The sequence below is a fragment of the Pinus tabuliformis genome, chromosome 6 (assembly GCF_031772625.1).
Source record: "Pinus tabuliformis cultivar Carrire ecotype Pingquan chromosome 6, CPIR1, whole genome shotgun sequence".
Taxonomy (NCBI): domain Eukaryota; kingdom Viridiplantae; phylum Streptophyta; class Pinopsida; order Pinales; family Pinaceae; genus Pinus; species Pinus tabuliformis.
Window position 1 is genome coordinate 1,721,770,304 of NC_142292.1, and position 15,112 is coordinate 1,721,785,415.

The 15,112-nt window shown below is 38.7% G+C and overlaps 1 protein-coding gene across 2 annotated transcripts in view; it reads left to right on the forward strand.

Annotated features, from left to right (window-relative positions):
- The window catches only part of LOC149265672 (eukaryotic translation initiation factor 3 subunit I-like), a 61,346-nt gene extending 46,729 nt beyond the window's left edge, over nucleotides 1–14,617 (forward strand). For both annotated transcript variants that reach the window (XM_089429667.1, XM_089429664.1), the window contains exon 9: nucleotides 14,244–14,617. In XM_089429667.1, coding sequence (XP_089285793.1) covers nucleotides 14,244–14,319 — 76 coding nt within the window. In that variant the 3' untranslated portion in view covers nucleotides 14,320–14,617. The remainder of the gene's footprint in view (nucleotides 1–14,243) is intronic.
- Nucleotides 14,618–15,112: the final 495 nt, after the last annotated feature.

Genomic DNA, 15,112 nt, shown 5'->3' on the forward strand with positions numbered 1-15,112 from the left:
GCTCTGCTTTGCCATGAACCAGAAGAAGTGATCGAGAATGTCTCATACCATTCTCTACTGACCCGAAGTCAGTTTCATCTGAAGAGAGTGTGTCATATTACTCTTATTGACCCGAAGTCAGTTTTATTGATCCGAGATCAATATCACAAGAGAGTGTCCCAAACCACTCGTACTGATCCCAGATCAATGGAGGTCATGCTAGCATAAGGAGTACGGTAAATACAACAATGCGTCCATCGATAGTACTACTATGGTCCCTAACCCCATTTCCATGCTCATTGATCAGATGAGAGGTACTTCCCATGAGTCCCAGACTACATGGGTAGGATGCCTCGATAGGAGAACTAATTGTCCTGTCCCACAGGAGAACCAATCATCTCGTCCAACAGTCACCACAGGAGAACTAATCATCTTGGCCCATAGGAGAACGAATCATCTTGTCCAACAGTCACCATAGGAGAACTAATCATCCTGGCCCATAGGAGAACGAATCATCTTGTCCAACAGTTGCCACAAGAGAACTAATCATCTTGGACCACAAGAGAACTAATCATCATGTTCCCAAAGTTGTCACACGGTATCACAGGGGAAGGTTGAACCTTTCACCCTGTACATAGCGCACCACCAGGGGAGGGTGAGTCGCCTTGTGGTAGTATGTCGCTCTAGTAAGTACCCCAAGCCCCTAGAGCTCAATGAACGCAACATGCCTTATAAGAAGGTCTCTCAACGACTCCAAGTCGTTCGGGAAAGTCACAGATTTGACCTTTACCCGAGACCTTGACAAAATGTCTGTGACCTGTACATCAATCTCAATGCGATGGAGCCTCCTCGCTCATCGACTTACCATATCCTAGATAAGGTAGTATCTGATGTCTATTTGCTGGAGAATCATCGAATATGGGATTCCTCAACAATCGAATCCCCCCTGGTTGTCACAGAGGATCATGGTGGTATTCATCATATGTACAAACAACTCACTGAAGAGCTTCCTCAACCAGGCAACTTCATACGAGATCATACTCGTAGCTATGTATATGGTCTCGACGATGCTTATAGCAACTGACTTCTGCTTCCTGCTCATCCATGATATTGAAGCAGAACCCAAAGAGAACCACAACACTGAGAAGTGCTCTACTGATCCTCCACACTGCCTGCCCAGTCAACATTCGAATAATCGTGCAGCTTCATATTTCTGGCAGTGTATATCAATCCATGAGAGATTGTGCCTCGAAGATATCTTAGAAGATTCTTGGCACTAATCCAGTGAGGCTCAACCAAATATGAGCTCACCATGCTAATTGCAAAACATATATCCGGACGGAAGTTCACCAAGAACATCAATGCAAATGAGTTTATGAAACTAAACTCAGAGGCATTTCCCAAATCTAGTCTGGCATCACCACCATATAACTTCTGAAAGTTAAGATCCTCGAGGTAGTCATGCGCTTGCAGTTTACCATTCCACATCTGGAATCCAACTCCCTCTTACTTCTGCAAGTGAGAGAGTCTGCACTTGTCAGAAATAGGTCGTTCTTAGAAGGTGTCGGTATGAGAGGTCTATCATCCACAACCTTCAAACAATGATTTGGATCGACTTCACTCTTTAGTGAAATCTCAGCTTCATCTGGCAGCTATCAATCCTCTCATATCAAACACGGGGTGATTTGATACAAGCCATAGAGGGCTTTCTTCCACCTGCACACATGAGATTCCCGATCATGAATCTCAAACCTCCTCAAGTTGTTCCAAACCTGTGGACCTGCTACATGAGGGGAATGGTCCCCTTGTAAGATTTCCCTTCGATGCATCTTAGGCGTGTACCTTCATGCTTCTTTTGAATTCAGGTATCTCTATCATCATCTGACTCACAGACCTTCGATGCTATGTGTCAATTGACATGGTCTCGAATGGACCATCCTGCAAGTTGATACAAATTGCCAACCCTGAACCCATGAGTAAAAGCATCTTTGAAAATTTCATTTTCAAACACGTACCTTTCCATCGATGAATGCCACCCTGTAGTCTTTGACTTCCATTGCCGAAATGGGCACCAGGGTCTTCTTGCGATCAGGTACATAAAAGAGATTCTGTAAATGAATCGAGTTACGTTCATTCAATTGAGGGGTAATATTCCTTACACCCTTTCCAGGATAGGTGGCGTCGGTTCCAAGTATAATCCCACTATTGTTTCCATCTCTACTAAATTAGAGAGATCACCCTTCTATCTGATGAAGTGCCTTGAAGCACTACAATCAATAAGCCAGATTCCCACAGAATCTGAAGGAGAGGGCCAATACAAGATAACGCTTCTTTATCTTATCAGAAACAACATTTGATTCTTCATACCTAGGGTTCCTTGCTTTCTTTGAAGAGTCGGTCGTTTCCTTGATGACCTGCATTACCTGTCATTCCTCTGATCATTGAAGATGTCCCTGGAATGATTGTTATCATCATCAAGTGATGTGTCCCTACCATTCGGACTCTCCTTCGCAGAATGGCCGAACTTATTACAAGTAAGGCATCTGCCTTTCCTTTCACCTTGAGATTCGAACTTCCCATTGAAGTGATCTGTAGGTAGGCCATTAGAAGCTTTCGCTGCGATACTTTGATAATATTCTTTGCCTTGACTTCACCCTAGGTGAATTTGAAGAGGGATGAGGAATCCATTGATCCTTTTGCCCTTTCCCAACTGTCTTCGGTGATTTCTCTTTCACTCTTGCTTGGACATTGTCTTTACCTCAGCTCTAATACCATGTTAATTTTAGGTATATTCTACGCTTAGAGCAATTTATTTCAATTTTCATAGTTAGCTCAATACCTTTTCCAGATTAGCAATCACATCAGCATTAAAGTAAACTACAGATAGAACATAAACATAAATCGCAGAAGACAAGCCAAGACAAGAAGACACAAGATGTGGCACTAGCCAAGGACAAACCCCAGTGTGGGGAAACCCTTGATCAATTCTTCTTATATGTTCTTCAATAGTTCAACAGAGAGAGAGAGAGAGAGAGAGAGAGTACATTTATAACTGAAGTCAACACTTTGACTTATCTAGATGAGAGCTTAGATCATCTCTAAGACATGCTGCTTCAACTGATTCTCTAAGGTGACTCCTTCACCTATCATCGTGTTGTATCTCATCATTATGCTGCGCCTCACGTGTTGCACCATGCTACACCCATCATCACAATGCTGCATCTCATCATGCTTCATCAATCATGACGGTACCCATCACTGTACTGCATCATGTGTGTTTGCTGCACCATGTTGCCATACTGACCTATGTGGTTGCTGCACCTAGCTAGCTTGTTGTCCCGAGCATGCTTGTTGTCCCTAGCATGCTTGTTATCCCTGGCATGCTAGTTGTACTTGCTGCACTAAGTATCATGTTGCTGTCCCAATGTGTTATACTAGCAGCACTATGAACTTGTTATATCTTACTGCTGTACCTCACCGTTGTGCTACCCCTCATTATGCTATGATACACTTCATCGTTGTACCCATCATGCTGCAACATCCATCAACATGCTGCTGCAATATATATGTTGCTTGCAACATCATGCTGCTTCAATGTATCATCATTGTTTTCTCCATCCAAGTGACTGTATTATTATCAACACAGTCCTAACATACGCTGCCTTGCTGGACAAACTTCAATGTATACACTTTAGCGCTCTTCTCCATGTCATACAAGCCGCTTTCAAACCTTCCTTCCTCCATGGCTGTGACTGGGGCATGCTTGAATAGTCTTCATTTATATCACCTAGAGGACTGCAGTTAGGGCAACATAAAGCTTCTCCATAGGGCTGCGTATAGGGCAGCGTAGCTCTCTCCATAGAGCTGCCTATAGGGCAGCGTAGGGCTCTCCAATAAAGGTGTGTATAGAGCAGCATAGGGCTCTCCATAGAGCTGTGTATAGGGCAGCACATGGCTCTCTAATAGAGCTGTGTATAGGCCAGCATAGGGCTCTCCAATAGAGCTGTATATAGGCCAGCATAGGGCTCTCCAATAGAGCTGTATATAGGCCAGCATAGGGCTCTCCAATAGAGTTGTGTATAGGGCAGCGTAGGGCTCTCAAATAGCGCTGTGTATAGGGTAGTGTAGGGCTTCTCTTTTAGACCATCAATTGGATCTCTCCCTGATGCGTTAAAATCTCCTCCATGATAGCATTAGGATCTAGGGCATCCTCTAGGGCAGCGTATCCTCTTTAGATCTCTCCTCCCACCAAAACCCAAAGACAAGTGGAGAGGAAGAGATCACCAAGAGGATGTGTGTCCAAATGACTTTCAAGGCACCTCTATTTATACTAAAACATGAAGCACAAGTGGGGTTTATTTGGTCGCTGGTCGACCTTGACGAATTGTCCCATAACACAAATAAATTCATATCTCCCTGAATACTTATCGTAATTGGAGGATCTTTAGATCAATCCTACACCTCTTGATGAGAGGGATCCAAGAAAAATATTAGTTGCCATTAATAAGATGACCCACATGGAGTTTGGCCCTAGTTTCCAATTTTAACAGAAATCAAATTGGCAATTTATCTGTTATAGGATCATAGTAACCAACATTGTTTCCATAGCAAGTTCTTGACTGACAACTCTATATTTCATTAGATCAGAGCACAATGTTGGTGAGACCAATGACTATAGACACCTTCATTATTGTCTCTCAAGGTACATACCCACTCGAGTGTTCATGGAGTATGACCTTCTAGGACTATTCTTTTCTCGGGTTCCCAACCCGCAAAGAATATTGGTCCTCTTGCCTACTGTTGTCTTGGATGCCCTACACATCCTCAAAGAGCATCAGATGCTAGATGATTACCTAATTCTCCATTCTTTCTTCCTAAGTGAAGACAAAAATGTTGTGTTTATCTTTCCCTCTCAACTAGGGAAGATATGCCAATTCTTGTAAAGGAATGTACCCAAGTTCCCTCTGACCAGGGACTTGCCCAAGCTCCCTCTTAATTAGGGACTTGTCAGAGTTCCCTTTCAACTAGGGACTCTTCTTTTCATCAACAACTTATTTTTGTGGGTCCTTTAGCTGCTTGATCACTTTCTTTCCTTGATGTCATGAAATTCAGTCGAGCTTCTTCCTTGTAGGGCATCATCCATCGATCACTTTCCTTCTTGGTTTGTCATGTCATTCCTTTCTTCATGGAAAGTGGCCTTCTTGGTACATATATGGAACCTTCTTCATATGGCTACTTCTTTCTCATCATGCTTCTTTCAAGAATTTCCATCCATCACATGAATGCTAGTTGTAATTGCACTTACAACTCTTGTTCCAGTAGCCTCGCATGACCCCATCCAGATATTACTCAAGAAAAATCAAAATTTAACATTAATTCAAACAATACCTTTTGAGATCGCTGTTCATTATGACATCTATTGTTGGCTTGAATCATCAACATCTTGCATGTTTCACATCTCTAAGGCCTTTTCAGGTGTCAAGGATCCTTTGAACTTTTTCTTTCTTTGTCAGAATTCTTGTGCTTTCTCCCGGGAGATGTCTTAACAAATTTGTCGGATGTTGATTCCTAGTGTCCATGGTGTCCTTTTATCCCTGATCTCTTTTCCCATATGCTTCTTTATAGGCTTCCTAGTCAATCACCTCATACTCCATATGAGGTCATTTCTCATGTTGACTTTTATCAGTGTGTGAACCATGCCTTCGTGCATATTCTTAATGAAAGAGATCTACCCTATTCTTGACCATGCTTCTAGAGAAATTCCCCATGCTCATTAATACAAATGATGACATGACTTAACTGAAAAACATAGATGCATACATACCTCATCTTAGTTCTTTCCTTGATCACCTCAGCTTCCTTTGACAACTTCCTTGATTGAGATTACCTCAATCTCCTTTGCTTTCTTACATCTTTCTCTGCCTACATCCTTTCTTGAATCCCCATAGGTGGAATTCTCATCGAGACATTTGCCTTTTCTGAAAATCATGAACCTTCTATTGAAGATTCCACCGAAGGATTCTTATAGTCCTCATCCTGCAAATGCTCCTTCTTGTTGATGATAGAGGCCTTCTAAGATGATTCTTTCTATTCATGATCATTCCTTTATGCATAGATGAGGTCGTTCAATGGCTACTTCCTTTCTACCTAGAATACCTTTATCTGAGCTATTTTTGCACAATGCTCCTATATTCCTGAAGATGCCATTCTCATAAATCATGCATTCTATCCTACTGCTACATGTTCCTATGATACCCAAAACTTTAAAGAAGACTTATGTGAAGAAGTTGATCTCAGTCATAGTAGAGATCCAGAGGGGTTTCCTTCTTCTGCTTCTCTTCTTCTTTTACTTCTTTGGTGATGTGGGCTTCTTCTCGTTTCCTTTTATTATGGTCCTTCTTGAACTTAGGAAAATCCCTTTTATAGTGTCCATATTCTTGGCAGCAAAAGCATTGGACTTTGGACATATCCCTTTTATCCTTTCTCTGTGGACCAAACTTGCCAAATTTCCTTTTTCTCTTGGTCATAGCAGCAAATGCTTGCTCCTTTGACCCCACATCATCCTTGGCTTTGAGTCTAGTCTCCTCAATTTTGCATAGAGACCAAAGTTCATTCAGCGTGGTAGCTTCCTTCTTGGCATATATATTTGATGTGAAGTTGCCCCATTCCTCAGGTAATGCATTGAGCACTACAATAGTCATTTCTTTGTCTGACATAACTTCTCCTAGTTCTTGTAGAGACCTTCATGAAGTAGGGAGCTATTCCTTCTTCCTTGGATATCTTCATCAATTATAATTCATTATGTAATGATAATACTTCTCCAACTGTATTGACTGAGAATAGCTCTACTATTTAATCGTAGATTTCTTTAGATGTTTCAAGTTTTGAAACATAAGGAATGAGAGGGTCCTTGTGGATTCTATCAAAATCCTTTGAGCCCTTGTTTCGTCCTTATTATATTTTGCTAGGTCTTGAGTTTTATCCTTTGCAGGGACAATGGCATTCCCTTTGATGTAGTCCATAACTTCATTTTCTTTGACAAGTAGATCAATCCTTGTTTTCCATGCAAGAAAATTAGCGGTCCCAACCAATTTGTTGCTTTCCTTGCAAAAAGACATTTTGATATGTTCGGAAGAGGACATAAAAATACTTACTTGAGAGAGTTGTTGTGAAGAGATCTTGCTGCTTCCTTGAAGATTTGATGATTTGACTTCTTAGATCTTGGAGTTCTTCAAGATTCTTCCTTCAAGGTGCCTTGTGAGAGATCTGCTTGGTGATGAAAACTTCTCAGTATGTAGTTTTGGAGATCTTCATTGATGGGCCTTGATCTTGGGTGCCTTCCTTTGAAGATGAAGAATCTTTGATGGAGACTCTTCTTGGATGATCCTTCTTGTAGATGCCTTTAGATGGAAGGCTTTCTTCTTTCTTTGTTCCCAAGATGGTAGTCCTTCTTGATGAGAGGAAATAGTAATCCTTCTTGCCTTTGATGGATCTTGAACCCTTGCTTGTAGATCTAATGCTTCAATTTTTGTGTGCCCTTAATCCTGATGCTTCAATCTTTTATGTGTCCTTGAGATGCCCTTCCTTGATGTGTCACTTTAGCTTTGATACCATGTTGAAGAATCTAGGGCATCTAGGTTATGATGAGATTCTTCTAACGATGATAACTATTTGTGAAGAACTTTTACTTTTCTTATTAGCACAATCTTCTCTTATTATTATTAGTGTGTGTTCTCTTTCTTCATCAAACAATTACCAAAACAAAAGAGACAAGAACACAAGATATTGGCTCTCAGCCAAGGCAAAACCTCTCTCTCCTAGAGAGGAAAACCCTTCTGCAAATTTCTCTTATTGAAGCTTCAATTGACAAATGCCAAACCCTAGACCCTTGACTAGTGGATCCTCCAAGCAGAAGACATAGTCTCTCTTTTTGTAACTTCCTTTTGCTTTTCAATCAAAGCCTCCTTCTACACTGCATCCTAATCTCTTCCTTCGCACTTCTTTCGGCAACTGGTAGCACAACTGTAGAGACCCTAGGTATCTTTTAGAGACCTCTACTATGGAGTACTTCTTTTTCTCTTCCTCGCTTGGCAATCTTCCTTTTGCTTGATGCTTAGGCTAGAAGATGGGGTTCTTCTTGAATGATATTTCTGAGTTAGAGGCTGATCCTCTAACCCTATTGTAGATCTGAATTTTCCTCGCACGTGTGGCTGATATAGACTTGTATTTGACCCTTTTTCTTGCTCCCTTCCTTCGCTTAAGGTGGGACCCACTTCGCTTGAGATGGAGGCCTATTTGGAGCCTCTTTTCCACCCAAACAAAACTCTTCTTATGCTGCTGCACTTGCAGATTTGATATGACAACAGACAAACCCTTTCTCCTTCGCACGTGTGGCAGAGATTAGCCCCAAAACAACCCTCCCAAACTCGGTTTCTACTTCTTCTTTGCTGCCCTAGAAGCACCTTTCTGCTCCTTTTTCACACCTCTTTCTTGACTCTCTTCTTCGCTGATTTCAGAGATCACTTGATGATACATTTGTGAGGTTGAGCTGTCATATATATAGGAGTTTGTCCCCTCCTATTTGGGCCGACTTGTCTTTAAGTGCACAATAATTCATTTTTGAGCCGACTTTGGAGAGGAGACTTTTCTTTGCTTTGGAGGATCACCTTAGACATCTTTCTTTGACATAATTACATAGGTTTACATAGTGTAACATGCCCACATGGGTTTTCAACTATTACATCGACTCTTTGACTTTCCTAGAAGCACTTAAACATGTGCTTGACCTATGCAATGAGAAAGAAACTCATTTTTACAAATGAGAAAATTAATAATTCTTTTCTTTTACAAGTACAAAGATCAAAATTACATATATGAAGACCGAACCTAGTTACACTTTCTTCAACACCAGATACATCAGAGAATCCACCAACTGACGTTAGGAGGTAGGATCCATGAGACTTGAGTCTGATCTCCTCAACTTCTTTAGATTGGTGATCATAGGAGTGTCATGGGTTTGGAATCCATCATTCCAAATTCCTCAACAACTTGATATATCTCCCCAGAAGTTTGCCATACTTCTAGACCTAGGTACTAGTGCATCAATCCTAGATCCTTCATCTCAAAATTCGCTGCCAACACCTTCTTACATTTTGTATTTTTTTTCTCCACACTTGTAATGAATAGATCATCCACATACAATAGAATAATCACTGGCTCATTATTCACAACCTTGATGTAGAGATTTGGATCAACAGAACTCTTCACGAACCCAATTCTTAGAAGGTATGCATCCATTCTTGCATACCATGCCCTAGGAGCTTGCTTCAAACCATATAGGGCCTTCTTGAGTCTACAAACATGAGTATCTTTTCCCTTTACTTCAAAGCCTTTAGGTTGCTCAATGTATACTTCCTTATCGATGGTCCTATTCAAATATGCTGTCTTCACATCCATTTGATGGATATTCCATCCCATTGTAGCAACCAATAAAACCAAAGATCTAATGATAGTATACCTTGCAGTGGGTGCAAAGGTTTCTTCATAATCTATGCCTTCCTTTTGAGAGAAATCCCTTGCAACAAATTTGGCCTTGTATTTATCTATACTTCCATCAACAACATGTTTGATCTTGTAGATCCATTTTGAGGTGACAACCGATTTGTCACTAGGTCTAGGAATGATTTCCCAAACCCCATTCTTCATGATGGATTGATATTCTTCTTGCATAGCTTTCTTCCATACTTCTTGATGAGCAACTTCTTCAAATGTAGATCACTCGGCTTCAATTAGTCTTGTCATATATGCAATGTATCCAAAATATCTCTTAGACCTTTTGCTTTCTCTAAAGGTTCCTTTCGCAACTCCATGTCCTTCAATATCTTCAAGAGTAGCTTTTAACCAATTTGGCCACTTCTTTGCGTTCGGTATGACGACAGGTTGAATAGGCTCACTTGGTCCTTCTTCTTCTTCTTGAATTGTAGAAGGGTTGTTGGGTTGTACTTCTTTTTCTTCAAATATAGGTAGATCTTCGTCATCAGAATCAATAGGAATATCCTTTGATCTTTTGTAGGCTTGATTTTCATTAAATATAATGTCCCTTTTTACTTCGATGTGTCTCCCTTCCTTGATGTAGATTCCATATGCCATTTAGGAGAGACTATATCCAACGAAGATCCCTTTGATGCTTATAGAATCTAGCTTCTTTCGTTTGTCCTTTGGAATGTGGATGTAGGCAGGACTCCCAAAGATTCAGAGATGGTCCACACTTGGAATTTTCCCACGTGAATGCTTCCTTGGGTGTCATGTTTTCAAGAATTCTATGAGGACTTCTATTTTGAATATATACGACTGTCCTTGCTGCTTCTCCCCATATAAATTTTGGAAAGTCTTGATCAAGGAGCATTGTTCGTACACCTTCAATTGTCCTATTCTTTCTTTCGGTCACTCCATTTTGTTCAAGATAGTAGGGAACAATAAGCCCCCTTTTAATTCCCGCTTCTTTACAATATGCAATCAATTTTTTAGAAGTGTATTCCCCACCATTGTCAGAGCTAAAAGTCTTTATTTTCCTTTCGGTTAGGTTTTCCACTTCACATCTAAACTCCTCGAATTTCTCAAATACTTCATCCTTTTTCTTAAGAAGGTAGAGCCATGTATTTCTAGAGTGTGATCATCAATAAATTTTATATATTAAAGATGACCTCCAAGTGATTTGTCAGACATGTGGGCCCACACACATCAGAATGTATGAGGTCTAATATTTCTTTAGACCTTGTTTCATTATTTGAAAATGGTTTTCTAGTATGTTTTCCCAAAGAGCATCCCTTGCAAACTCCTTCACGATCTTCTTTGATATCGGGGATGCCATGAACTATATGTTTAAGAGTGGGAATGACCTTGTAGTGAAGATGACCATATATTTTATGCCATAGCTCAATGGGATTGATTTCCATATGAACTAGCACTTGAGGAGGTGGTGTAATGACTCTATACAAACTTCCTTCACGAACTCTAGTAACCCTAGCTTTATCAATACTTGAATCTTTTCCCCAAACCAAAACCTTTCCATCAACATCATGAGAAGATGGTCTTCCAATTTCACTGCATGAGAAGATGGTTCCTTTGATAGAGTTTGTAGTTGTTTACTTTCCCCTGTCATATCCCTTGATGCTCCAATGTCAATGATCCATGCATTATCATCATTAAGTGACCTTGTAAGTGCAGCTAAGAACCCTTAAATTTTGACCTTGTTGAATAAGTAGTAGACAATGTTCTTGATTCATTTTCCTGTAGAATTGAATCTCATTCTTATCATAGAGGGAGTAATCATTTCCTTCAAGCCAACGAAGTGATCTTCAATATTCTACGACCTTAGCTCTAATACCATGTTGAGAAATCAATGTTAGTAGAATTAGGGTTAGATTTCTCTTTCTTGATAATTACTTGTGAATTATGTTGGCGTCTTTTACTTATTTGTTATATTATCTTTCATCAAGTAATTACCAAATTATGCATGAATATCACAACAAAACATAAGACACAAGATGTAGGCAATCTGCCAGGGAAAACCCTATCTAGGGGAAAATTTAGTGAAAATCTCTTCCTTCAATAGTTTTTCTTGAGACTCTTCAACTTAGACACAAACCTCCTCCACACCAAGCCAACCTTTCCGTCTTCGATCCAACCTTCAACCTAGTAGCAACAACACTTCAACACGCAACAACTTCGACTTGACAACTTTTGGCATCAACACGCAACAACTTCAACTTTGACAAGGAGATTTCGATCTCCTAAATCAACCCACACGAGAGAGAGAGAGAGAGAGATCCCAAAACTTTGATTTTGTCCTTCCCTTCTTGACCAAACTGACACTCCTTCTAGCCTTCTTCACATTCGCTCTTTTTCCAGCTCTTTATTGGATATCGAACTTGTGTGAGAGAGTGAAACCAAATGTATTCGATCTGCTTCAATATATAGGCTCTTGGTGACGTCGAATTGCTCAATTGAGACCAACTTGGTGTGGAGGTTACATAATTCATCTTTGACTAAAAAATAATTCTTTTTACATCATTCGAAAGCCTAAGAAGGGTCTCATAAAATATACAATGACTCGAATGACTATTTATTAATCTTAGGAGTCCACAATGGGGACTTTGACTAATAAAATGATGATCCAAGCATGAAACCAATGCTTGAATAAGTGTCATTGTAACAATAATAAAAATGCTTTTGAAAAATACATTTTATGAATACTGAACCTAGTTACATTTTTCAACATTTTAAAAGATATTTTATATTTTAAAAGAGGATCTTATAAAAAAGAGGGTTACCTTTAATCCCAAGTTCATTTCGAATGACCAAAATGGGTAATTCGAAGGTGAATGAAGGAACCATGGATTCAATACATAATAATTCTATGTTTTGGACCAAATGTCCGTTTTGTAAAACATACATTGAATATCCGTGGTTTCATAAAAATTGCGAATTATGTTGTCCAACATGTGGAAAATTATTTAACGCGGAAGAATGCCAAGATAATGAACTGATGAAAATGATAGAATTAGAGGAAAAACTTTCAAAATTGAAACAAAAATTAACGAAAATTTTATGTTTAAGGGACCATAGCCAAAAATTACTTGCGAAGGTCAAGAAGTCCAAGGAAAGAAAGAAAAAATTAGAAGAAGAAAGAGAATGTGTCGGGAAGAAATTCATCGAGAATCTATCAGAGAAAGAGGAAGAAAATTTGTGCTTAAAAGAGCTTAATCAAAGATTATTGAGCAAATCCGAGTTTTAAAAGATGAGAAGGATATTAAGGATAAAGTTAACAATTCAAAAAACAAAGAACTTTTACATCTAAGGAATCATAAGAAGACTTCATGCAAATAAAAAACTTAAAAATGACAAGATGTCGCAAAATGACAAGTTAGAAAAACTTACTCAAGAAGAAGTACCGAATTCTCTAGTCATAACAGTCCAAGTTGAAGAAGATAAATGACGAACACTGATCCAGTGAATATTACAACTCAAGAAGAGGATAAACCTAATCAAAACCTTAAATAAAAAAAACTTAAAAATGACAAGAAGTCGCTAAATGACAAGTTAGAAAGACTTACTCAAGAAGAAGCACTGAATTCTCCAATGGTAACAATCCAAGTTGAAGATAAAGGAACAAATGCCGATCCAGTCAATATCACAACTCAAGAAGAGGATAAACCAGTTGAAGTGAAAATGTAATCAGAAGTTGCAGTGCAAGCAACGGAAATTTCAAGTGAATATTTCACAATTAATCAAGTGAGCGCTGTACTTGAAAGAACTCAGATACCTTCAATAAACCAAGAAATCACCGCAAACATATTAAGGGAAGATTAAATCACAAGAACTCTTTGTCTACACCTAAATCATAAAAGCAGACTTCACAACCACTCTGCAAATTCATATCATTCAAACAAGAGACAAGTGAGTTATGTTCCAAAGAATAATGTTGTTACGACAATCCAGTCTTATGATAACAATCCATCACAAGTTTCTAGTAACCACAGGATATTGCAGAAGATTAATTTAGGATGGTTAGATCCTTTCTCAGTGCGACAATTTTGTTTATCACTCAGAAGATCTTATCATCATGTATCAACAAAGATGACAATTTGAAGAACTCTGAAAGATGCGAAAAAATTAAAACACAGAAACAGATGACATGCCTTGTCAAGTAATAAGCTTTGAGGACAAAAAGAAGACATTGTTATGAATAAAAAATATATAAAAATAATACCAATAATATAAATAATAATAATAATAATAATAATGAATAATGATTAATTAAGTAATAATTAGTATTGAAGAGGGATGTCTCAATGGACATGGCCATTCGTGGAAGGGTACTTGCCTAGCTATATATACGGGACCCTCAGTTGTAATCAAATCATCTCATTTGTATTCAAATATTTTTATATACAATTACCTGCCCTACAATGGATATGGATGTCTTTGTCTTCCAAGTGTTTTGAAGATTATTGCGAAATACAAACTTTGTTCGTTACAATAGGTTTCCATATATTTCCAATTTCTATGCAAAATACAAGAACATACCTTGTATCCTGCCTCTCTCTCTCTCTCACACACACATTAGTTAATTTGTTGTGCCCAGCTATTTTATTATCTGTTATTTTCTTTCTAATTGTTAGTTTTCCTTGCAGTTCATTTTTATACATGGTTTTCATAATTAACCAAGCAAAATTTTCTTTCATCTTGACAAAAATTTGCAGCTTTGCGAGTGGTGGAGAGGACGGTTATGTAAGATTGCATCATTTTGATCCTGATTACTTTCACATCAAGATGTAATTTGGTACTTTGGAAAGAAGGTTTGGTCTGTAGCGTTTCTCATTACATGATGGATTGCCAGGAATTCACAAAAAATATCACACAATTGGTGTCTTGACTATGTAAGATTTTCGAGAAGTAGGAAATTTTAGGAGGTTTTAACAAATTTTGGGGAGGCTTAATTGATTTTTCAGACAGAATTGTTTGTATCTTGTTGGGAATCATTACTATTTATATACTTCAGCTGAGCTGGGTCGTGGTACAAACATTTTACATCCTATAACAAAATATAGTGTCATAAGTTTACACCAGGTAACAACTCTATATCCAAAGCTGCATTTAAATTGTCCCTGCCCTTCTGTGGAAGCTTAATTAATTTCTACAATATTCTTGATAAATAACTATTCTCGCTTTCATTACTCAATATATTTTCACGAGGAACTTTGAACATGTTTAGGGTTCAACTTGATGTGTTCTCGTTGAAGTGATAGTGTTTTGTAGAATAAAATTTTGGACTGTGTTTTGTGCTATGACGGTACCTGCCTTGTTATCCGCTTGAGATTTGATGCTATAACGCAATGTTTATTTTTAAATCCTGGTAATCCTGAAGCAGCATAGTTACCATATGCGTGTACGGATATGTATGGCTAATCCTGAATTTGAAAAACAAAGTGCAGCTGAAATATGGGAGCATACATCCGAAGTACGTTCGAAGATGTGGCCAACGGACATCCGAAATAGGAACAAAGTACGGCTGAATACTAATGAATTTGAATGAAATACCTCCAGATATGATCACTAAATGTCCTCAAAT